General features: G+C 38.5%; 1 protein-coding gene across 3 annotated transcripts; it reads left to right on the forward strand.

Annotated features, from left to right (window-relative positions):
* The first annotated feature begins 89 nt into the window (after positions 1 to 89).
* On the forward strand, positions 90 to 24,177 carry iftap (intraflagellar transport associated protein). 3 transcript variants are annotated; one of them, XR_006085555.1, is made up of 10 exons: positions 90 to 194; positions 1,547 to 1,666; positions 2,093 to 2,163; positions 9,933 to 10,076; positions 10,593 to 10,735; positions 11,066 to 11,137; positions 14,172 to 14,238; positions 22,801 to 22,934; positions 23,102 to 23,208; positions 23,839 to 23,883. XR_006085555.1 is itself a non-coding variant. In XM_042341589.1 (9 exons), exons 4-9 carry the CDS (start codon positions 9,977 to 9,979, stop codon positions 23,992 to 23,994), a joined length of 672 nt encoding a protein of 223 aa, XP_042197523.1. In that variant the 5' UTR covers positions 90 to 194; positions 1,547 to 1,666; positions 2,093 to 2,163; positions 9,933 to 9,976; the 3' UTR covers positions 23,995 to 24,177. The 3 variants fall into 3 exon arrangements, 2 of the variants coding, with proteins under 2 accessions (XP_042197523.1, XP_042197524.1); XM_042341589.1 differs by lacking the exon at positions 23,102 to 23,208 and having other exon boundaries at positions 23,839 to 24,177; XM_042341590.1 differs by lacking the exons at positions 2,093 to 2,163; positions 23,102 to 23,208 and having other exon boundaries at positions 23,839 to 24,177.
* The last annotated feature ends 467 nt before the right edge of the window (positions 24,178 to 24,644 follow it).

The raw sequence follows: 24,644 nt of genomic DNA on the forward strand, positions 1-24,644 counted from the left end.
TGGGGGGGGGGGGGGTGTGTGGGGGAGGGAGAGGAGGGGAGAGGGGCCGGCGAGCCACTACATGTCCCGGCGAGCACCGCGCCGGCCGGTTGCTAGGAGCCGGGAGCTGCGGGCAGGAGGAGGAGGAGGAGGAGGGAAGAAGGAGGAGCAATGGAGGAGAGACGTGAGGGCCCGAAGCCACGACCGAAAAAAAGGTACCAAGAACCCCCCCCCCCGCCACGCACACACGCAAAAAAATAAAAATAAAAACAAGCCCCTAAAGACAAGTTCTATTAAAAGTGAGTGACGACTCTAAGTAAATAAATAAATAAATAAATAATAAAAAAAAATGGTGGCAAGAAAGCAGCTCCGTTGGGGCCCTCGATCAGCAACGTCTGGGCCTACATCATCCATCCATCCATCTCCACACACACACCCACCACACACACACACACACACACAGTCAATTCACTTTATATCGTCACTGTGTTCGGCTTCCAGACGCCGCTCAACCACCTGATGTTGATAAGGCGCTAAATAATAACAATAATAATAATAATAATAATCATCCATCCTCCTCCTCCTCCTCCTCCTCCTGGCATTTGATACAGCTCCTCCTCATCGCGTCTCCGAGACGTCTCACGCGCGGCTTTGGCGCTCCCAAGCGAATCGACCTGCGTGTGCCTTGCGGGCGGAATCGAAATTTTTTGCGAAGCGCCACGGCCGAGGCCGCGCCGCGGCGTCCCCGCAAACAGCCGCGGACTGAAGTGACCCGATTTCTTTTTGCTCTCTCTCTCTCTCTCTCTCTTGAGGGATTATTATCGGGCGTGTGGGCTAAGGAAACTTGGCCAAGGTTTCGACCCCCACCCCCCCACCCCCCGCCGGGAATCGAACCCGGGTCTCTCACTTGCAAAGCGAGTGCTCTAACCACTGAGCAACAGGACTCCACAAATGCGAGGATTATTATTATTATTATTATTATTATTATTATTATTATTATTATTATCTTTGTGACCACAGGAGACAAACAGGAGCAAAGCAAAGGCATGGGATATGAGTTTTTTTCAAAAAAAGAGTTAAAAGCCACCCATACCATTCTGCTGATAAGAATAACAATGTTTACACAAACAACATCCCCGGGGGTATGTTTTTAATGGATAAGGTTTGAAGGCACTGTATAGGTCAGCAGATCCTGAACTAACTAGTGACCAAACATGGGGGATGGTGGGGTGGGGGGAGAGGTAAGTGGGGTCTCCTTGGAACTCTGCTGGCTCCAAGATGACAATGATTGCAAAGGAATATCGAAATCAAGTCAACCCTTTTCGATGGCCCAGCTCCGGAGCCAGGCAGGTCCCCGGTACTCTAGGTTTCCGCTGATTATAGACCAGACATGATGCCAGCAATGACTTTGGATGAGGAAGTAAGATTGGCTAGGACACTGGATGAAATTCTCTATTTCTTTGAAATAGTACTAAGGGACTTTTCAATTCCATCTGAAGGACCAGAATAAGTAGATCAGGACCCTTATTAGAAGGACGGCACGTTTAATAGTATTCTTCTTTATCAGACCTGCACTGAAGTATCAGACTGGATTGCTAGCTCCTCTGACCCAATGGAAGACTGACACAAGGCATCTGGCTTGACTTATCTGGAGTGCAGCATTGACTATTATTTTCGGCAGGTTCAGGTAATTGATGCCATTATGTATATCTAATACATCAATTACAATAAGTTTATCAAATGACATTGTAACGTTAATTTTGAAATATTATTTTAAAACATACTAGTTGGTCTTTTAATTTTACCTAATTTATATTGTTTTTCATCACAGCTATTATTGGAAGATAAACCACGTTTGCTAAATTATTTCAAAGAACCTGTTTTAATCAATGAATCATTGCATAACATTTAATATTTTGTAGCTTGCAGTGAATGTTTGAACATTGTGATCTTCTCAATTCCATTAGTGCTGCTCTGTTGTTCCATAACTGTGAGCATGCAGGTTTGTCCTGTATTACTAATTTAAAAGTCTTTTGTCTGCCTTTGATTTCTGCCATTATGCATCACCTCCTCATGAACAGTGTATTTCATTTCTCATTTGATTTTTCATCAGCCTGTGTGCTACCCATAGATGAAGACCACATGAAGCTTTGAAAGTGGTTTCACCTTTACAAGAGAACACAGGTATTAAATTAACTACTCTTTGGGCCTGCCTGCTGCGTTTTAGTGGCAAACCTAAAGTAAGGTTCATTCAAGCGGGGGATCATAGAGGTACATATTGCACCAAGTAATGGTGTTAACCACTGAGCCACCTGCTCTGCTGAGTAATCAATTTTTCAGGTCTTGTTTACTTCGACAATCATCCCTTTAAAGAATCTAGCTGGCTTTAAACAACCACAGCGCTATAGCACCTGGTCTGATCCTTTATTCAGTAAAGCTGATGATAATGTTAGCTCTTCATTTCTTGTATACTTGTTTTCTGCAGCTTTTGTTCAATCTGAAATTTAAACTCTTGAATTTTGTATTAAATGTCCTGACTGACATTATTATTGTTCCCTTAAAAGCCAGCAAAGAACCATGGTATGCTTAATACTTGTAGATGGTTGACTGGGAACGGCTAAACTGCTACTTGTATGAGTTAAGAAAGAAAGTTTGTATTAGGACTCGGGGATCAATATCTAACTCTTTATTGTGAAATGGATATTCTATATCCTGGGCATATACTATTATGTGAGCTTGTGGTGTCCTTGGAGTCTAATATGTATGGAATAGTTGTGGGAGAGAGAACCGCCTAATCTGTGATTCGTCTTACTATAATGTAGCTTTCGGAAATGGATTTTTATAGATTTGTAACAGAGGATCAAATTAGAGAAAAAGTAATTCCTGATTTGTGGATAAATTGTGGTGTTTTGCTTTGCCACTGCTGATAGTCTATGTTAAATGTATTTCAAGCACTCTTCTCCCTTTCCACTGTAAATGTTCTACCACTGCCAATGGACTCATCAGTGAAGTTTGTACATTTTGAATTAATCCATTTCTAATGCAGGGTTTCTCATACTTACAACTTTTGGACACACAGCACTATTTGTTTTTAGTCAAAACTGATCAGAGATTGTAGTTGTTGAGTGGTTGACATCTAAAGTTGCACACAAAAAAGACATAGTCATTCTCCCCCATTTATGTCATGCAGACTTACAGTTGTGCTTTTTGGATTGTAACAATATGTAACTTTATAGTAAATACTATATTATCCTGGCTACTGAAGGAAAAATAACTAGAATCTTAGTCCATAAAGTACTGTATCTTCAATTGAATAGTTGTTTTCCCTATCTTTTTTCAAATTGTCCCCACAAATATCTGTAACTTAATAGCAACCACACTTGCAATGACTCAATGATTACATGTATAGATGAGGTTTGTTCACAGAAACGTTTTTCCTGGATAAGAAGTCAGTTATACAGCTACGCCTCAATTACATTAATTATAATGTAATTATAATTAATTGCTTTTGATAAGTCCACTACAATAATCTTAGTTCAATAGAGTTGTAGTAGATTTTATGCTGTAAATTTTTTTTTAAGCATAGGTTAACTAACAGGTAAATACAAATAGACATAACATTATAGCAGGTCATCCTTACCTCTAGTATGAAGATAATGTTGATATCTAATGGATCTCTTTAGGCAATGTTATCTGCGCCCTTTAAAAGGCTGATCTTGCTTGTAAGAATTAGAAGGCAAAACATTAGATTAACGTGCAGTTTACAGGCAATTTAGATGATCGTGAAAGTTTGCAGCTGGTGTAGACAGTACCGAGCACTTCCCAGATGAGGATAACTGTCAGTCTGCGCAGAACAAATGCAGCAGAGATGTGGTATGTTGTAAAGGTGCAAGATAACAAGGACACACATGCTTACATCACTTTGTTTGTAATACCTTCCATATACAACGTGTGTTAATATCTGCACCCTCCAACAGGGTATAGAACTCACTGGACTGCCCGAATTTTATTTGATTTTGTTTGTCCATTGTTAACTTAATTTTACATCTGATTTAAAAGTAATTTAAGCCATTAAAAGTAAGACTCAAAACGTTTCCCTGAATCTCATGTGGTTCCAAATTGTATGGAATATAATGGGAGATAAAGATGTCGTGCCGTGACCTGGTGGCAATGATTGTATGTTTTTTTACAGTGCAGACTTTATTCAGTCTCTAGTCACTACATCATACGTTCAATTGATTCATCAATATAGTCTTAACCTGAGTACCAGTGTATTTTCAGTTACATTCTAGTATCTTTGCTAAGGGTATTGATGGAAAAGACTTTAGACATCACTTGGGGATTCAGATGGTAATATCATTTTGCCTTAGTTCACCGAATAGAATCACCACTAACCCTATGCTTGCTTTGTTGATTCATTTAATAATCAGTTCTGTTAATCTATCTTCCTGGAAGAGGACTGGAATTTAATGCTGAAGAATTTCACATTAGCTTGTTTCAGTTTTGTCTGTTATTCGTTCAAGAGATTGAAGTCACTGCAGCAAATAATAATAGTAATAATTCTTGCATTTGATATAGATCCTTACCGTGTCTTCTAGACATCTCAAAGTGCTTCACAGATTAGACAGTAAAGTGAATTGACTTTACTGATTGGGAAAACTAGCGTCCAGCTCTGTGCCACCCTGCAGTATTCAGGCCACTTCCCCAATTGCATGGATGTGTGAGTGTTCACCATTGTTTACCAGGTCTGTATGTTGCTGCCTGTGCAGTGGTTTGGAATCATAACAACCCTCCCCAAGAACAGCAGCTGTGCTGAGCTAGTGAGCTGCTGCTGCAGCTGAAGAAATTAATACTTGTAGAACAGTTGCAAACTCCAATTTTGTCAGAGAGAACCATTCTACTTGACACATTTACTGTTTTTAGCACTTTCCCATATGAACTCCCAATAGGAAGCCCTGAAACACAGTAATAAAGAGGTGCAAACCTTGGGATGTTTTCCTGACTTGAAAGACGATATATAAATGCAGTTTGTTTTTGTAATCGTAAGGCAGCAAAAGTATCAGTATGGCATTTTTTCTTTTTTTTTAGGCATTGTCTATTTGCTTCAAGATGGACTTTCTCCCATCTCCTGCAATGCTGGAGATAAAAAGCTAAAGAGTACCTCTTGCTTTTTCTGGCTTTGACTCCTCCTCACCGGCAGTCTCAGTACAGCAGAGACGATTCTATTTGAATCAATCTGCAGTCCCCTGGAATATAAATATGGAGTTAACCAGTGTTCAATGCAAAATGTTTAAACGGAGCATTTAGGTTTGGTATACAGAAGATAAAACTCAATGATGTCATAAAACATTAAAACAAACTCATCAATATCCTCTATATTGATCTCCTCCCCTCTAGTTTCTATTTGCAGCAGAGTTTATATCAGCAAGCGAATACACTTTGAATGCTCCCAGTCTCTCTGATAATTCTCAATAGTATGGCGGATGTTTTACATAATTGTATTTATTGCAAGGCTGCCTTTGGTGCCAGCTTTTTATAATTCCAGATGAATTGAGCTTTTAACTCACGCTTGCATTGATGTGGTTTTTCCATCACCTGTTATATGGATCTTCCTGGATAGGAGTGAAGATCCAAAGGCTAGAAAACGTAAGTTTCAAAGGAAACTTACTGCTAGAACTGTGACTGCTGGAGAATTCCTGAGAGCAGATAGCCCCTGAGAATGAATTGTGATTGTGTCCCTCCACAAAACATTAATGCTGATTCAGGAGAGAGACCGCATCTCTGGATCTGCATGACAACTGCTGTGAAACAAAATCATGTCCTCTTACCTGAGGAAATATCTGAGGCCATGAAATTTCACCTAATCACGGCATGTAACACCAACTTATCTTACAAATTTAAAGCATGCAGAATTGTGGTTTTAGTCTTAATTTGGAATCCAGTTCTTTTTAAAAAAAATCTAAATGGTTTAGGATTTTCCACAATTCTGTGTGTTCTTCCATTTGATGACAAAATGGTCTTAGCAGGCTATGACAAGATGTAGTTTTAGGGCTTGTTACTCTCTAAAAGAATTATCAATCTATTATACAGTTGCACCAAATCAAGACCTTGGAATATTTTGGGGGAATACGTGAGTCTTAAATAACTCACTCAACATTCTTTACTGATATCACTGTAACGTGTACATTATATATTAATAATAATCCTTGCATTTGATGTAACGCCATATCACATCTTCGAGACGTCTCAACGTGTTTCACAGAATATACTGGTCGTGGATTGAGTGACCAAATTAAATCACGAGCTCAGTGAGTGGTGCTGGAGCACGTCTTCTAGCCTCATCTGTTGATATGGAAATTTGACTAAGTTTTTACAGACCCTCAATTCTTGTGTCTCTGATTATCCTAATATCCATCTTGTTAAAGTTTGAAACAGCTGTAGAATGTCCGAAGGAGCAAAACTGGGCTGTGAGGTGACCTGCAGGGAAATTCTATAGATCATAGAGAGAAGAAAATATTGCTTCAAATCTCTGTAATTTTATAAAAAAAATTATGGGTAAGTGAAACAGGTAAGAAATTATTGACTGATTGGTTTCATGAGATTGGTTTCCATAGTTTAGGCCTTATTTAATAGAGGGAATGGCACTGTCAATCAATTGGTGAAATCAGTTGTGATTGGTAGAAGTACTATACAGTCTTTGCCCATTTCAAGACCTGTCTTTTTCCGATCTCGCTTTCGGTCAACTTCCCACCGCCCCCACCCCCAACACCCAGCGGGTGGTTGCTTATTCAGCTGTGTGACGTCCTCCCACTGTGACAGGCGCAATGTAAATAAAAGTTGTTGTACTGAGAGACAATTGCAGGAGTCTAGCTTGTAGAACCGTTGCGGTTAATTTTTAGAGTGGCTTTGGTTTTCAAGGAGATACTGTATTATACAATATATACTGCCGTTAACAGAATATAATTTTGCACAATTCCAGCAGAACCTTTGAACAATGTGACATTTCACGTCACCTGGCACTGAGTTTTCCCACAAATACATAGTATTGACAGCAATTATCGGTGAAGCACTTTGAGATGTTTGGACATTATAGTCATTCTATCAAATGCAAGAATTCTTATGTTATAGAACAAGCTGAAGTGTTCATTAGAGATATACACATACTCCAATCCAATAGGTTATTTCAAGCATAGAAAATATTTATTTACAGGCTAGGCATTCTGGCGTTTCTCCCTTAGATAATTCTGTTTGGACTGCAGAAAAAATAGTTGTTCCTTGAAATATAATCACTTACCTTATTTTTTCACTTCAGGATGTATCACAGTAATCTAAGATAGGCCGTGGTTGTTAAAAGCTTGTTATTGTCCCTTTAAGTCATCCAGGTGAGTTTACCCCAATGCCTGGAAGTTGAAGAGGTGCGTGCAGTCCTGCCCTCTTCGAGCCGTTTTTTGATCGGTCTGGCTTCAAACAACGTAAATTCCCAACTCCATGCTGCTGTAGTAAACGCAAACAAACTTGGCACAGTACAACTGTGGTGCTGTGATTTATTAGAAATTGCCTTAACATAGTAAAAAAGTTGCATTCTTGCATTGCATTATTGTTAAGACTTAATCACTGTGAACAGTAACTTTAAGGTGCAGGTTCTCATGATGGTTTCTATTGAGTCTGAGCAAGTTATACACTGTCTTTCCCTGGCTGTTTCATATTCTTTATGTTGCATTTTGACATACTTTACAATTTGTTTGTGGTTGTTACTGTTTGAAGAGCTATTCCAAGAAAGGGAGCTTTGACAGATGTTAAAAAAGCTTACGTTTAGACCACATATAGAAAAGAAGCTTCCGTTAACTGCTTTATTGATCCCCATTATGCCTAAACTTTAATCTTTTACTTTATGATTTTTTAAAAACTAAATTGGTATTAATCAACTTTCATTTGCACCTTAGTCCGTATTGTTGAAAATACTGTAGGGCTCCCAAACATTACCTGTTTTTAGCACTCTTAAGATACTACCTATGTGAAGGGCGCTATATTGTTGATGTTGCTATTCTGCAGGCTACAGTTTTTTTAATATTACTATTTGATGTATAAATACAGCAAGAAAGTTGCCTGAATTCATGACAACTGAAGTTTTTTGCATCTGATTACGGTGATGCAAGAAGGAGAAAGATATGTTCCTCATAGGGAGGAGCGTGTTGGAGTAGGTATCCTGCACCGTTTTAGGAAGTCATTGAATTGCTCCCTCTCCCACTGCAGTTTAGTATTTTCCCCTTGCACTATTCCAGCAATACTCTGGCATTGTGCTGAAGTGCCATTTCTATTAACCACACATGCTCCACCCTGAAGAATATCAACAATTTGGGATCAGGAAGATGTATTTCAGTCGTTCTGCTAGCTCTCTTGTACTCTTCCCTTATTCTTCAGTCAATTTTTTTTTACACTCCCATCGTTTTGCTTATAGTTTTACCAGTTTTATTACTTTTACAACTGCTATCATAATCGGTACCTAAATTTGTGCTTATCTACATTATTTTTTCCACTTGTCTGCGAAAGCTGCTGTGTTACTTTTCTGCCGGAATAGTGCAAGAGGAAAATACAACAACAATTTGCATTTACTTAGAGCCCTTCACGCAGGGCAGCGTCTTGGAGCGCTTAACAGTGGCGGAGTCTGCCGCCAAGCCTGGCGGAGTGAGAAGGTGACTGTAAGCATGGTTTGAAGAGGATGGTCTCACTTACTTGGTAACAAGATCTGTTAACATTCTTGGTAACAAGATGGTCTCTTCAGCATGCTTGCCAGTTGTCATGCCACTCAGTCAGGGATCAGAAACTACAACGATGTATTTGAGATAAGCACATAGATTGATCATGCCATTGATCGATGGGTATAATGAAGCTGCTTTTCAGATGCATTTAAAAAATAGGTGTTATTCACAATTCTATTAATCCTAACTCCCTCAGTGAGTGGTAGAATTCAAATCAATAGATAAAAGAATGTTTCCTGCTAGAAAACCACTGTGTTTTGCATAAACCACTCAAGCTGCCTTGTGTAAACATTTTGTGCTGGTTCATGTGAGATTCTCTAGAGAATAGATTTGCAGAAGTTAGCCCTTTAATACCAATGGTAACCATATGTTATGATTTAAAATGCCAGACAACCACTTTGCAATGTAACATCCTGGTTTCGGTTGTTAAAAAGCATTTGCAATTTCAGAAACCCACTGAGTTGTAAAATTTGCGCGGATAGTGTAATTTTTACTTTTCATTTATATTAAATGTTTGCTTTGGGGCTTTGTAAGTGTTGAGTGTAACATACTATTTAAAGTTCCACCTTCATCTCTTGAGTAATTGCTAATTATATTAGTAGAAATGCCATTCCTAAATTGTAGATTTAAAAAACATATCCTGCAGGTACAGCACTATTTTAGCCTATTTCCTATTCACACAAGCCGTGTTTGTATTAGTCATCAGCACTCTGCAATATTTATCCTTGAATTGCCATTTTTACAATATTTGTATGGCCTCATTTATGTTATGTTTATTTTTGCCGTCTGTTTTTGACTAAACACCACAGAGATTTTATAAATGTAAGATTGTAAATTCGATGTTCCTAAAAGGCCCTGAGGGCCCCTCCTTAAATAATTTCAATGTTCTCTCTGAGTATGCAGGAATCATAGGTCTATTGAGTGTGTGACGACACATAGGTCGATATGAATGTAATGAAGTCTTTTGGGATTCTTCAAAATGTCAGATTGTTTGATATGACAGGTAATATAAATCCGATGTGCCCCCTCACATCATTCTGAGCCTCAGATGAAAATTACATTATAGAGCAGGTGTTAGAAAACAATAGCTTTTCAGAAGTATATTTTCTCTGCCTTGATACAGCTTAATGAAATTAATGTATGTTACTTTTCCACATAATTACTGCTGTACTTCCCCCCCCTCCCTTCTGATAGAGCAAAATCTGCTGTTGTCTGCTGTCCCGTTGGAATCGGAAAGAATGGAGCAGGAAATAATTCAAGATACTTTGGATAGATTTTGCAGTAGCCACGAGCAAACGTATGATGAATTTCTGGAATCCTTTCTTTACTTGAATGAAGGTATGTGTATCTGTGAGAATATAATACTGTGTTTAAATAATGATTACGGTTATTGCGAACACTGGTCACTTGATTTTGGCACTCCATTGCATTCTTGGAAGAACATTGCCATCCTTTAGATGAAAACAAGGTCCTATCTGCTTCAGAGTTTCTCCTGATGTCCTTGACAACAATCCTCCCGATAACTTGGTCATTCACCTCCTGACTGTTTGTGTCACATCAATGTATCCATGTTGCCTGTGTGTTTTCCTACCAATTATATTCGTTATAATTTACGGTAATTACCATAAAGTGCTTTCAGACGTTTCAACGTTCCAGGTGTTGTATCAAATGCAAGGTTTTGATATTGATTTTACCAATATGGACTAGTAAATTTATTGCAATATTATAGTTAATGACCTAGTTAGAGGGCAGTTTGAGCAGTTGCTGGCTCAAACTGCCCTATGACCAGCTTATTAGCTCCAAAAACTGGCTGTCAAATGGCTTTTTCATGATGAAATTGGCTTCCATTTACAGGAAACCTGAAGCGACAGAAGGCAGTACCTCCAGAAATTGGTGGTGAAGCAGAGGATGATGATGACAGTCCACCCCAGAGAAAAGAGTCAGTAGATTCTGTACTAAATATACAGAAGCTAAATATATGCAAGCATGTTGAAGAGGCAGGTATTCAGTCTTGGCCAGATATGAGCAATAACTTGCTGATTTAGAGATTAAATTACTTTAAATTATTAGGTAAGATGTAGCTTTTCTAAGACCGTATGTTGTTTTATTTTTCTAATTTTATAGATTTGTTTCTAGCTGTCCAAGACAGTGATTTTAGTACAATATCTTGATTTATTTTTAAGGAAGCAATAGAATAAATGCTACTTTTCAAAGAAGAATTAAAAAAGTTTTCAAAGTCCTTCTATTGTGTGCTATAGTGGACTCTACTATGAAGCTTCTCTGCAAAACAGAATTTCTTCCACTTTTAATTTTTTTTTGCTTTGCAGTTCATTATTGATGAAGGATTGAAGGTTGGTAGCTTTCAAGAAGGGGACTTGTCACTCGCTGGAAGGATTAAGGTAAGCAAGACACGTTTCAATCTCTTTCTGCGTTTTTCCTTTTTTAAAAAAAATTAATATGTCTGCAATTATTTTTCTAATTTTCTTCCCATTGGCATGTGGGGAACCCCTGTATGGAATTTCATAGGCCCTGGTTGACCTCCAGTATACTGTCCACGTGGCTGTTATTCATGGTTACATCATCCACAGACATCGGATCAACTTCCACATGTATGCGGATGATACCCAACTCTACCTCTCTGCCTCCACTCTTGACTGTCAGACATCAAGTCTTGGATCAGAGCTAATTTTCTTCAGTTGAACGTCAACAAGACTGAGGTTCTCCTGATTGGCTCCCACCAGTGCCTCCACACCTCAGGCGCTGACAGCATCACCATCCATGGATGCACACTCCACCTTACTAAGCCAGTCGAGAACCTTGGGGCTACCACATAGAAACAGGAGTAGGCCATTCAGCCCCTGTACTGATCTGTACCTCAAGTCCAATTTCCTTACTCCACACGCCTAATAATAATCCCTCAAGAAAAAACAATAATAATAATTGGTCACTTCAATCCATGACTGTTTGCAGGATATTGCTGTGTGCAATTGACTGCCGCGTTTTGCCCACAAATATACAGTCAATTCACTTTACAGTATATTCTGTGAAGCGCTTTGAGACGTCTAGAGGACGTGAAAAGTGCTATATCAAATGCAAGGATTGTTATTATTATTGCCTGCCCTTGTCCCGTGTCCTTAATACCCATACATACAACCTTGTCCAAGATCAGCAAACTGTATGGTTGGATTCAAACCAGCTAGCTCCCAGTCCATGAGCTGCAGCTCTCTTAAATGTTTGGATGTAGGTGTCACAGTCCTCTTTCATATCAACCGTAAGATATTAGCTGTAATCTAAACTGTCTTCACTGGGAAGTAGGAAATTGTTGGTCCTGATGCAATTCAGATTTATGCAGACCAGTCATCATGCTGTACATATCACTGTCAGTTTTGGTATTTCTCATCTCCATTTTTTCCTCTGAAACGTTTGGTTATAAAGTGAAATGTCACTAGTTTTACAACAAGCTGCATCAGTGTTCTGTTGAGAGGTGTAACAATTTTAATAAACAGCTCAAATAAGCTCAAAAAGTTTTAACCTAAAACCTTCTGAAGGTGACTTAATTTTTTAATTCTAAGTAATGTAATATGGCTGCATTTGTCAGGCTTTCCTTTTGTACACCATGACTAGTAAGGTCTGTTATAAACAGATCCACTGTCACTTGCAGCAACCATTTCCTGTTTGTGTTACCATATGGAACGGTTGTTATCCTGTTTGTGATGCAGTGAAGCTTTCTCTCTCGTTTCACAGAATGTATTCTTTTATTAAAGTGTTTTGATGCTGTAAGCAATATCCAGAATATTTTTACAATACACTACAAAATTACATTTGTATAGCGCCTTTCATGTCGGGAGGACGTCCCAAGGCGCTGGACAGTCAGGGATTTGGACTTGAGCTGGGAGATATTTAATCAAGTCACGGAATTAACATTAAACACTGAAGCGTATTTGTGTCTCTGCCATATAGTGATTGTTTTCACTGGTCGCATTATTTATAATATAATCCCGATGCAGCCAAATACCCTGCAGTGAGGTGTTAATGCTTTTCTGATCAAAGATTCAGAGACTAGTAGATGCTGCCATTGCCAATCTATCTGCCAAATGGCCTGTTTCATTGACTTCCAGTCTGTTGGTTTCTGCCTTGTCACGAGAACAAACTGGCTGTGTGATTGCTGATTAGGGTGAAAACATACTTCCACCTTAGGACAGGCATGCCTATTATAAGCAGACTATTAAATGACTACAGTGTGGACCATAGGAAATAGTTTCAATGGTTAGAAAAGTGACACTGAAAAATGTACATTTACTGTGAACTTCAAAAGTGATCTCATTTGAATTGGGAAGCAGATTCTCACAATCTATGAAATGACCTGAACTGTAATGTAATCGGTTGACGTTCATTTGTTCTCAGACGTTGTTGTTGAGAATGAGATACAGGGCAGCAAAAACCATCACTAGAATTTCCCTTCTCAGAGCTATTATTATAAACTGGGGAAGTGGATATAATTGGATATTAATGCATTTCATTCCCCTAGGAGATTGGACTCTTGAACTGGCCACGATTACTAGCTTTAACAGTGGCACTAGTGTTTTCTCTATAATTCAGAGGGCCACACTGTATTCATTGATTATGTTGCACCATGTCACACCTACATACCCGTCTGTGGCACGTGGCACTCTGAAATTGAGATTGCCCAAGTACTTAGTGTTGGCAGTACATTTAGTCCAGCCTCACATACATTGAACCTACTGGAGGTAAGTTCAATGTATGTCAATTCATTCCACGGGATTGATTGACATTAGTAAGTAGATGAGGCATTTCAACCATGTTGTGCATTTCTATATTATATTAGAGTTATGTGAATGCCCAGACAACAGGCTCTTCTATAAGTTAAAAGTAGGTTCTTTAAAAGCTCTTGGGCAGTTTAGTGGAGCTTTTAACATAGCCAGACATTAGCAGAGCCTGAATTGATTTGCGCTGTCTGCATTTTGTACTGCAGCGGTACTGATCCTTCACCCGGTGAAACCTCCTCCTCCTCCTCACGGTGCTTCAGGCAAGCAGGATCAGTGGAAATAGCTTTTTCGACCATGCATTTCTGACAGGATTTATAACGTTTTTTGTGTGTTGACTCAGTGCAGTTTTCTTGTAAATAGGGATATTACTTACTTGTTACAACTCAAAATGATGTCACCGTGGGGCACTGTTAGCAGCGATTGCTGTGTCACACGATGTCACAATGCCGTACTGCTTTATGTCCCGTTAGTTGCTGTTTTTCAAGCTTTCCACTTTACACGACTGATGTTCGAAACTCTCTGTTGAAAACACGCATCTGTAACTGATTATGGCAAATGAGGTTTGATGGGTTTATTATCATAAGATTTGGAAGTGTTAATTTAATAAGAGTTTATTAACACTATGTCGATCTTTAACTTTCTTAAGGTAGACAATTACATGGAGTTTGAAGGTGAAGACTGTGAGGAGGAAGTCATAAACCTCAGGGACACTGGTAAGGGTTCACCACGTCTACGTGGATTAAGCTAAAGAGATTTGCAGAGTCCCTTTTCATCAGTATTTCATAAAATCACAGAATTATTACAGCACAGAAGAAGGCCATTCAGCCCATCATGTCCATACCGGCTCTTTGAAAAAAGCTGTCCAAATCAATCTCACTCCCCCAATCTCTGCCCATAGCCCTGCAAACCCGTCCTCCCAAAATAGCATCCGCTTTTGTCCAGATGCTTTTTGTTTCCAGAATGGACACTTTCATGTTTACAAAATAACAATTTGGCACTCCTATCTTCCTCAATTACTGCTTGCTTCTGCAGCTTCCTAATTGCTAACACAATTTCTTATCACTATGGAAGCAAATTTCTTGTGTAAACCCAGTTACAAGCTAATGGAAAATAAGAAACTTTTCAGTGGCTTCCAAATGTTGAATTTTTGTATTAATCTAACGTAACTATTTGTTTGACTACAAAATACACAGTCACTACACTTTGCAATGCATTTGGTGAAACCCCTTGAGAAGTCTCCCGACATGAAAGGTGTTACATCGAAGGTAAAGGCTATTTACGTTGTTATATGTTTCAATAGCAACAAAAACAAACAACAACAAATTGCATTTATACAGTGCCTTTCATGTTGGGAGGATATCCCAAGGCCCTGGACAGTCTAGTGATTCAGTAATAAAAACTAAGAATTGAACAGGTCTTTAATATGAACTCAATACATCAGTCGGGCAATAAAGAAAGCTCAAAACAAAATGTTAGTATAATCTTGATTGTATAAACAATGGACATTGTGATCGGTAATATTTTCTGGACTCAGTTCAGAATAATCGAATCTTAATACTTTTTATGAAGTCACGAGCAAGTTTTGCCCCTTGTTACATCATGAGTTTGAAAAAACCTCATTCTGTAGCATCCACGCACCAATGTCAAACAGAGGGCACTGGTTTTAATGTCTGCTCACATGTGTGTATTTCATGAGCTTAGGAAGTTTTTCTTTCAAGTATGGGATTGCAGATGTGATCAGCGCCCTCTTTGTTTAAATACATGTTTATCTGTGTTCTAACCGATCGAAAGTACGGTAAATGCTAACCAGGGATGGTCCCATTGTGCTTCAGCTTCCTCAGACTGCTGTTCTGCACCACTGCAGCTCATCAAAACACAGCTGGCCAGATAAGCTTCAAAACACTAGACACCCATCATGAATGTGCTAATTGGCTAAGGAATTAAACAAATGTTGTTCGGATATTGTTTGAAGCACAGATGATTTACCACATTTCGTTGAATAGAAGTAAGGGCCAAAAATAATTGTAGCCCATAAAGGATTCTTCCTACGCGCTCTCCTTTGTCTGTTGAGGGATGCATCAGTTTATCTCGTCGGTTTCTATTAATCTGCAGCCATTAGTTTCTATTCTAAATAAGAGAAAGGTGCAGGGTGATTCATTCCAGTAATGTGGTTTATTCAAATCAAAATAGTTTAAGGATATTCTGTACAAGTTTGTGCAAATTGATTAATTCAATCTTAGCTTTGAAGGTGTTTCTCTGTAGCTCTTAAAAGAACAGGAGATCTCATAGCACATACATGTGGGGTTGACCGGTTTCACTGTAAGTTGGCCATATTTTAGTGCATGGGAAGCTGGCTGCAGGTCCACAGGGCACCCACATTATTAGCAAACAACAACAACAATAACTTGGATTTATATAGCGCCCTCCACGCCGGACGGCATCTCAGAGAGCTTCACAGTAATGGCTCCCGGGACCGAGCCAGGGGGAGGGGAGGAAGGTGACCAAAGGCGTGGTCGAAAAGAAAGGTCTTCAGCAGAGATCTGAAAATAGGAAGGGAGGGAGCGAGACGAAGGGAGTGAGGAAGGGAGTTCCAGAGCCTCGGGGCATAGTGGCTGAAGGCACGACCGCCGAGGGTGGAGCGGAGGACTCGGGGGACGAGGAGGAGGCCAGACCTGGAGGAACGAAGGCAATGGGTACTGTTTTGAGGAGAGCGGAGGTCAGAGAGGTCGGGGGTGCAGAGGAGTGGAGGGATTTGAATATAAGGGTGAGGATCTTGAAATCGATCCTCTCTAGGACAGGCAGCCAGTGCAGTCTGACAACAACTGGGGTAATCGGGGAGCAAACCTGCATTATAATGAAACGTTATCATGGGGCTCTACTGACATTGTTAAAGAGAAGTTAGTTGTCTTACAAACCTTATGATGGGATCAAGAAATAGCAGACCCAACTAAAATGTAGATAGATACAAGTGTAAAGTTGGTAATTATTCTTGCACAGATTAACTCAGAATGTTAGCAATGTAAAAAGACGACCTTGAGACAATCCTGATCTGATACCTTAAATGAAAAACAAAATTAGCTTGGGATGGAAGATTTTTAGAGAAGGAATGGATTCGACCCTCATAAAAGGAGCAGCATAGGTTTCAGCTGTAAAATGAAAACTGCCTGAGTAGGTTCAGGAGACGTGTAAATGTAGTGATCAGTTCTGACATGAAAAGGTCAGATGAGGCGAAGACTGATCACACTGAAATATTTTCTCAAATAATTGCAGTGTCAGTTAGCAAAAAGATGATGCTGTAATAGGCCTGTCGTGAACTGGCTCACTGTCGAGAATAAATTATTCTTTTCCCACGTTTATGATTTTAAAAAAGAATTGCAAAATATTAACTCATTTCTCTTTTTACACATTCGAAAACAGAAAATTGTTCCTATCAACTAAAATATTCAGATTTTACCTCAGTATGGACTTCATTTCTGCTGGCTGATGGCGTCAATGCAGGTCTTGCTTGTTACCATGCTGTCTTTCGGCATGACTGTGCATAGATTTAGTATATAGAAATTGCCAGCCCCAATGCCGCTTACGAATGTTGATGTGAGAGATTGTAATATTGTTTATGAAGTTGTCCTTTAGTGGGTCACACTTTGCCCTTGGAAGTATGATTGTGAGCATTGGATGATTTGAATTGTTATTGACAACGTTTTGCTTAAATTTCTTCTTTTCATCGTTCATACATTGGAGTCCTGTAGCTCAGTGGTTAGAGCACTCGCCTCGCAAGTGAGAGACCTGGGCTCAATTCCCTGCAGGGCGAAATGTTTGGCAAGTTTCCTTACTCCACATGCCTCTGTTTACCTAGAAGTAAGTAGGAACCCAGTTGTTAGTCAATTGATGGATTGCTTTTCCGGGGATAATAATTCTTTCAAAAAAAATTAATAAATAATAATAAATTGGTCACTTAAATCCAAGATTGTTTGTGGGGCACAGCTGTGCACAATTGGCTGCCACGTTTCTCCCACAAAATATACAGTCAATTCACTTTACAGTATATTCTGTGAAGCGCTTTGAGACGTCTTGAAGACGTGATAAGGGGCTATATATCAGTTGCAAGGATTATTATTATTAATGTTATTTTCCAGCACTTAGATAAGGAAGGAAGGCTCGTAGTATTAAATATTGTAATCCTTAACTGGAGTATTCGTTTAAGCTTCTTGGCCAGTATAACCTCAAAACCTTCTTGGTAAGACGATAGAAATTCAAACATGCAGCGTGAAATCAAAGCTGTAGGAAAATAAAGACAATTTATGCTCAGAAGGAAGTAAAAGCTTTTGCAACACCAAGATATAGAGATAATTTATGTTAATTGGAATTGAGATGCGTAGCAGTTGCAATAATGGAAGATTACCAAAATTAGTTTTGAACAGCAGGATGCCTGTCATTTGCATTAGGAGATGACCTGCATTAATATTATTATGCTGACAAAACCAAGACAATCTTGTAGATAATTAGGAAGGAATAGCATTATTGAAGCATTTATATACCAATATTGCTGAGATGAAACTGCGCTTTTGAGTTAATGGAAGCAATTTGAACTAAAACATTCCATTGGGCACCACAAAAGAGAGGATAGATGACTGGGAATTGTGGAATATGGAATTTGTACGATTGATTGATTATGCTTTGAGGAAGGGAATTTAGAAAAAAAATCCTTCAGTACTCTCAGGGAGGTGAGATGTGGGGGAGTTTTAATCATAGCTAATAAACCAAATGATCATTGTAAGTAGAAGTCACAAAGCCAGAAACAAGGGAATCTGGAGCTCATTCTATGAAGATTAAAAGAAAATCTATTTTGTGATAGAGGCACAAAATCCACAAACAAAGCTATATTGGACTGGTTGTTTGAGTCAAAGAAGCCACACAGATGGTTTGATGAGAACTGGACATTGGGACAGAGGCACATATTGTACTTGATGTAGAATAATGAGATCCAACCCAGCTCCACCTGACTGGAATACTGACATTAGGACATTGACATAGAGAAGTGCCCCTTTCCCAACGCTACTATCCCTGAATTTGATGAGCATTAAAAATTCACTGTGAGAAATAAAAAGATCATTGAGAAGTTCACTCTGTGTGCGTAAACCTCCAGGATATCTTTACATCTGCACCAAATAAATAATATAGATGTGAGTAACCTCATTGAGCAGACTCTATTCTTGCTGATCACCTGAATTTCCCTCGCGTATCTTATGTTTTGTATCTCTAATGCACATTAATGGTCTTCCATGTGGTGATAAAATCGACAAAATTAGTCACAATTAAGGAAAATGAAAGAATTCATGCATTACATTTGCTGTTTACTCTTTTCCACACTGTGCATACTACACTATCAGCCTGCCTGATGTGTTTATTGAAAGAGAATTACTGTAGATCATCATATTTGGCTACCAAACCAAAGGATTGTAAACTAGAGATGGTGGCTACATTTTTTCTAAGCCAAGTAGTTGATTTGATCGTCTCAGGCTGAAGATGGACCACCATTTAGATTGCCAAATCGGCAATTAACGACTCTGTAGATGGTCTCATGATCAAAGAGAACAATACCACTTTGGATAATAATAATAATCCTAGCATTTGATGTAGCGCCTTATTATGTCATTGAGATAATAAGCACTTCACAGATGTAGTATAAAGTGATTTACAGTATATTTTGTGAGTGAAATTTGGCTGCCAGTTGCTCACATTGGATGCATTGGATAGTGGATGGCATTGGGCAAGTTAATGATATTGAAACTGATTGCGGTCATGCATTCTTCCATGAGAGGAGTAGGCTGTGCTAAGGTGAAGAACATATACTTATCATCACTTGACGTTTTTGCCCTTTGAGGAAATTGTACATGAGCAGCTCATGAAATATGCCTCAGAGAGGTTAGGATGTCATACTCTTTCAAGAGCTCCTGAAATGACAAGAGCAACTGCACTAACTCCAGGCAAACAGATGCATAGTTTGGAGAGTATTGGTCACATCTACTACATTGCTGGAGGGCCCTGTTTATTTAGATTTTCTCAGACTTGGATTAATACGCCTGTTTACTCTCCATCATGAACTGAAGATGAATTTTGATTGTATTAAATTCAAATCCAGCTGTAGAGAAAGTTGTAATAGATTGGAGAGTTCATTTAAAGTGCCTATAATTATTTCATTTTTAATTCTTGGGAGCTGTTGGAAAACTCCGATGTATTTTCCTTCCTCCCCTCAGCCCCACCCACTCTCTACCACCCATTACTTGTACCGTACTCTCAAAGTGAAAGGTGGTCCCAGAAATCTTAGATGGGCCACTAAACTGCCCAGTCTCTCTATCATCCTCCTGTTCACCAAACGTAAAAAAAAATCTTTTTTTATAATAAAATAGAGATCTCCTTTGTTAACTTAACAATATTATATATTTAGGTATTCAGTCAGCTCTGAGTACATTATGCTTTTGACTGCTGAGCTCCTGCTGATAATTAATGACTTCTGATGAGAATATAATTAGTGGCTTAATTAGGATTATCATCCATTATTACAGTAGTCTATCTTCAAGCCAGCTGTGTGACGCATGATTAGTTATGAGTGTGGCTTATGTGGTATCAGCTACTGCCAGTAAGCTCTGGTAAGATATAGTTATTTTCATTTAAAATGTGATTTGTAATTAAACATTATTATTGTGGACATTATTGGAGATTATGTTCTTTTTCCAAATTCTACTATTCAAAAATGTACAATCATGAATACAGTGCTCAAAAAGTACTTTTAATTAAGGTGGTCACAGTAGTTGTGACAATGGTACCAAACCAAAGGAAAGTATAATTTTTAGTATCGAGAACAGTTCTGAGTTTACCTTCTCATGAATCTGATCCCAACACATTCTGAAATTTCTACAACATAATGTAAACACACTGTTGTCTGCAGGCAATGCAGTTCAAGACCTGACTACAAGAGACTGTAACGTGCTTGTACAACAATTTATAGTGTTCAGGGCAAAGGGAAGATGTAAGTGTGTATAAAAATAAATAGTGTATTAAAAATGTGAGTGTGTATACCACACAGCACACATTTTAGATTGAATAGACGTAGGTTAAGCAGCTATGATGACTTATTTTTCCTAATTGTACTCCTCTGTTTATTTTGTGTATCTTTTTAAATTTTATTTCATAGAAACTTATCTTTTCTGCTGAAATGCACAATGGAGTTGCTTGGCTGTAAGATCCAATTTGTGACACTGCAGTTAATCTTCATAAACCCTACGGATTCATTTAATGCCATTAATCTTTTCTGGGTTTTTGTGGTAAGATCTAATAATTCATACAACATGCAGACATCAACTATTATTCCATGACTTGGGGCAAAATAGAAAATGAAATGCTTTGCCCTACCTATTAATTTTTTTTTACAAAATAATTGACTGCTTCTTAGAAGTGGTGAAAAGTAAACGAGAAAGTACCTTGTATGAAGTTTTATTATAGGACACTACAAAGCACCATTTTAAAAATATTATTCCCTGTATTCATTGAGCATATTTTCCTCCACAAATATTTCCCCTCAAGGGCTCGCACCTCCATCAGTTAGTGGCATGGAAAAATTTGCAATTGATGTCTTCAAAGATGGAGTTGGCAGTCACCCTCTGGCAGTCATGGGGGTGTGTACATTCTTTGCTCGGGGTTTCTGATTATATTAGCTGACAAAACTGGTACACTCTCAGTTGCGCACCGTGTTTGCAAGGCTATTTTGCTGCTGAACAGGTGCAGATGAAGGGGTTTATGCCAGCAGCATGCAATGACTTCAACTCTGGAAATGCCAGTGGAACAGAAACTGGTGGCATTAGGGTCCTTCAGTCATAATGACATTTTGCTGTTCAATTCATTTGTTTTAATTCTCCTTTTTTTACCCCATGTAATAACAGGTCAGCTGAAAGGTCTAACTAACTTGCTGGAACCATCTGTGTATTCTTATCAAATATCGAAGCAGCATCCAAAATGCTCTTCATCTGTATTAACCAAATGTTATGTTGATTCAGCAAAAGAATTGCAATAGTGCCATAGAAATCAGAGCTTTGGATTTTTGATGCTGCCAAGCGCCTTTGCAGGAGGGTAGAATAGGAGAAGGGAAGATTATCCTAAGGAACTACACGTCAATAGATTTTAATTCTTTCATTGCAATTTTTTTCATATCATGCTTCATGACATTTTCCATCAGTTGCCTATCTCTACAAACTGGAGAACATTGACTGACTTGTGAGAACCTAAGCACAATTCCAGAGTGCTTTCCACTGCAGAAATTTTGATTGCATTGAGTTTTCGCATGGACAGATACCAACGTTGTATTCCAAATGAGGACAAATAACTTAATGCTTTACTTTAATAAACTGGCTGGTGTGTTAAGGAAGCATTTTGTCAGATCACTTGTTCTTGCTGAGTGATGTATGAATGCGTACCAAGTACAGTATTCCCTTTTTAATGAAAGAATGAATTCCCTTGAAAATGAAAGAATTGCCCACCCCAACTACTCTAAATTGTGTAATTAGTGTTCTGCAAATTAGACAAAGAAGGGATGGTATCTTAAGTGGTGTAAAACTAATAGCTCACATGATGTTAATGCTGTATACTATTATCTGAATCTGTACCATGCAAGATTGAATTGCAAATTATATTTAGAATAATCACATAATATTTGCCACCTAGGCCCTTTATAAGTAAGAATTTTTTTTTAACAGGCAATAAAACCTTCTCATTTATAGTGCAGTAATACTTTGTTCAGAAGCTTCTTGCAAAGAGAATAGAATTTGCCTTGTAAGGGGACCAAGCTCTTCAGTTTTCAGGTGAATGTAGTGTTATCACTGATGGTTGTTCTAATGAGATCTCTCCTCTTTGTGTTCTGGGGAATGTTTTTTGCTGACAAACTACATTTTGCCCACAAAATACATAGTCAATCAACTTTACAGTATATTCTGTGAAGTGCTTTTTACGTCTTGACAACGTGATAAGGTGCTATATTAAATGCAAGGATTATTATTATTATATAATGTTGTTGGTGTACTAACTCATTCATGACCTATGGATGTAGCTTCCCTGCTCCAAATCCCCCTTTGTGAGTTCCATCCTCTCAGCTGGCTGATGATGGAGCGTGACCCAACCCTCACCAGGAGCTATCCAGGCTTTCTGTCTTTGCATAATTTTTTGCCAGGCATATCTATTTATAAATGTTTCTCACATTAAATATTATGTCTGTTCATTGAATGCAGGACTGGATCTGCTCCCAGGTGAGACAGAAGTGGAGATCCCGATAGACTACTCTCATTCCATATGCAAAGACACATCACTTGACTTCAGCACAAAACCAAATAGTGAAGAATTTAGTAATGAAACATGTGACCAGGTATGTGGCTTACTTTTTTGTGAACTCCTATTGAGCAGCTTGTGTTTTTACTTTATGGCAATCATACTCTTATCACCACTTCATACTCTAATTCCAAACCAAACGTAGGTATAACTCAGAACCAAACTGCTTGTTAATGTTGAATTTACATTTGTCCTTTGGCTCAGCACATCCAAAATGGCAAGTGAAAACAGGACATGTTTCTATCTGTTGATGCCAATTTCCCACCATCTCTCCAGCTCATGGTCACTGAGGCTAATTGGAGTAATCTCAGGTACACACAGTAAGCGGCTTCTGATTGAAAAGTAATTTAATGGGTTAGATGTCTCCTGAGTTTCCTGGTTGACTGACTTGTAGTATATATGTAGATGAAACATTCAGTTGAAGAATGATCGCTAGTGTACCTACTGATGATGAAATTGATCCAGATCTGACTCCAGTGTTCCTTTGCGCTCAGTTAATTCAGATAATAGTTTTCATTGATCCATATTGTAATACATTTGTTAAATATTTATTTGTCTTTTATTGTATGTATTAGGACAACGTTAATTAAGGGTGATGGCAATTAAGAGAGACACAGTCGTAATCAAAGTCGTCATCCAAAGTTATTAAAATGACAAAGACACAACCTCTGGCCATTGGTTAATATTCTAGAATGGGAATAATCTTACAATTGTTATGAAATATGTTGGAAATTTGTGAAGGTTTCTACAGTAAAGTCTACAAATTGAATGAACCCTGTTTCCTGCAAAAACCTCAATTCCATTTAATGTTGATTCAGATATATGTTCACTCATCTTTACTTGTGACACCTTGTTGTCAAGTCCTGTGATGTGGCATTAGTAGGTCTTGTCACTCGGCATGGGTTGTCATCGTAAAATCTGCCTCTTTATTTTTCCATCAGGTACAGACAGATGAAGTCCAGCCTTTCTCTTTGGATGAAGACTTTGATTATGACTGTGTCTCTCTCAAGCCAAAATACACAGAAGCTGAACTTGAAACTATTTGTACCTTGTCAAATCAGCCAAGCAACAGTACTAAATGCAACTCAATAAACTAGGAGATTCTGACCTGTAAACACAGCTGTAAGAATAGTACAGGACTACAGGAGGACTTTTGTATGAAGAGCAAATTGGTGCTTGCAACACAAATATGAAATTGAAAACACTTTAATCCCAGTGAGATTATTCAGACACCTTTTATAATACTTTTGCAATACAATGGATGTGTATGTGTGCATTAAATCCCTTTTCTCATTCTACAACAAAAATAATAAAATTGATGTTTTCATATTACAACGTTTGCTTCCTTTCTGCCTGGAAGTAAAGAAACCAAAGCGAGCGATTCCAAGAAAATACATTCGGACGTGACCTGAATCTTTGTGAGTTCATAAATCAAATGGTTTGTCATCAGAACTCCAAATTGAGATTATTTTGCTCCAATCCCTCTCCACTCTAATTATGTGCCTTGGTGTCATTTATAATTTATGTTTGCCAATACAACAAGCCTTGTGCTTTACGGTTACTCGTGTGCAACACTGAGAAACTTCAGCATGTTAAATCACTGTAACAATTGCAAGCATTTATAATGTTACTTATGATATCACTGGAGGATTGTAGCGGTTATTCTGGAATTGGTTAGTGGGCCATGACTGGTTCACATCTTGTATATAAATATGTGATCTCATCTCAGCGTTCCAGTGATCTCATC

Source organism: Callorhinchus milii, unplaced genomic scaffold (assembly GCF_018977255.1).
Source record: "Callorhinchus milii isolate IMCB2004 unplaced genomic scaffold, IMCB_Cmil_1.0 Scaffold17, whole genome shotgun sequence".
Lineage (NCBI taxonomy): Eukaryota > Metazoa > Chordata > Chondrichthyes > Chimaeriformes > Callorhinchidae > Callorhinchus > Callorhinchus milii.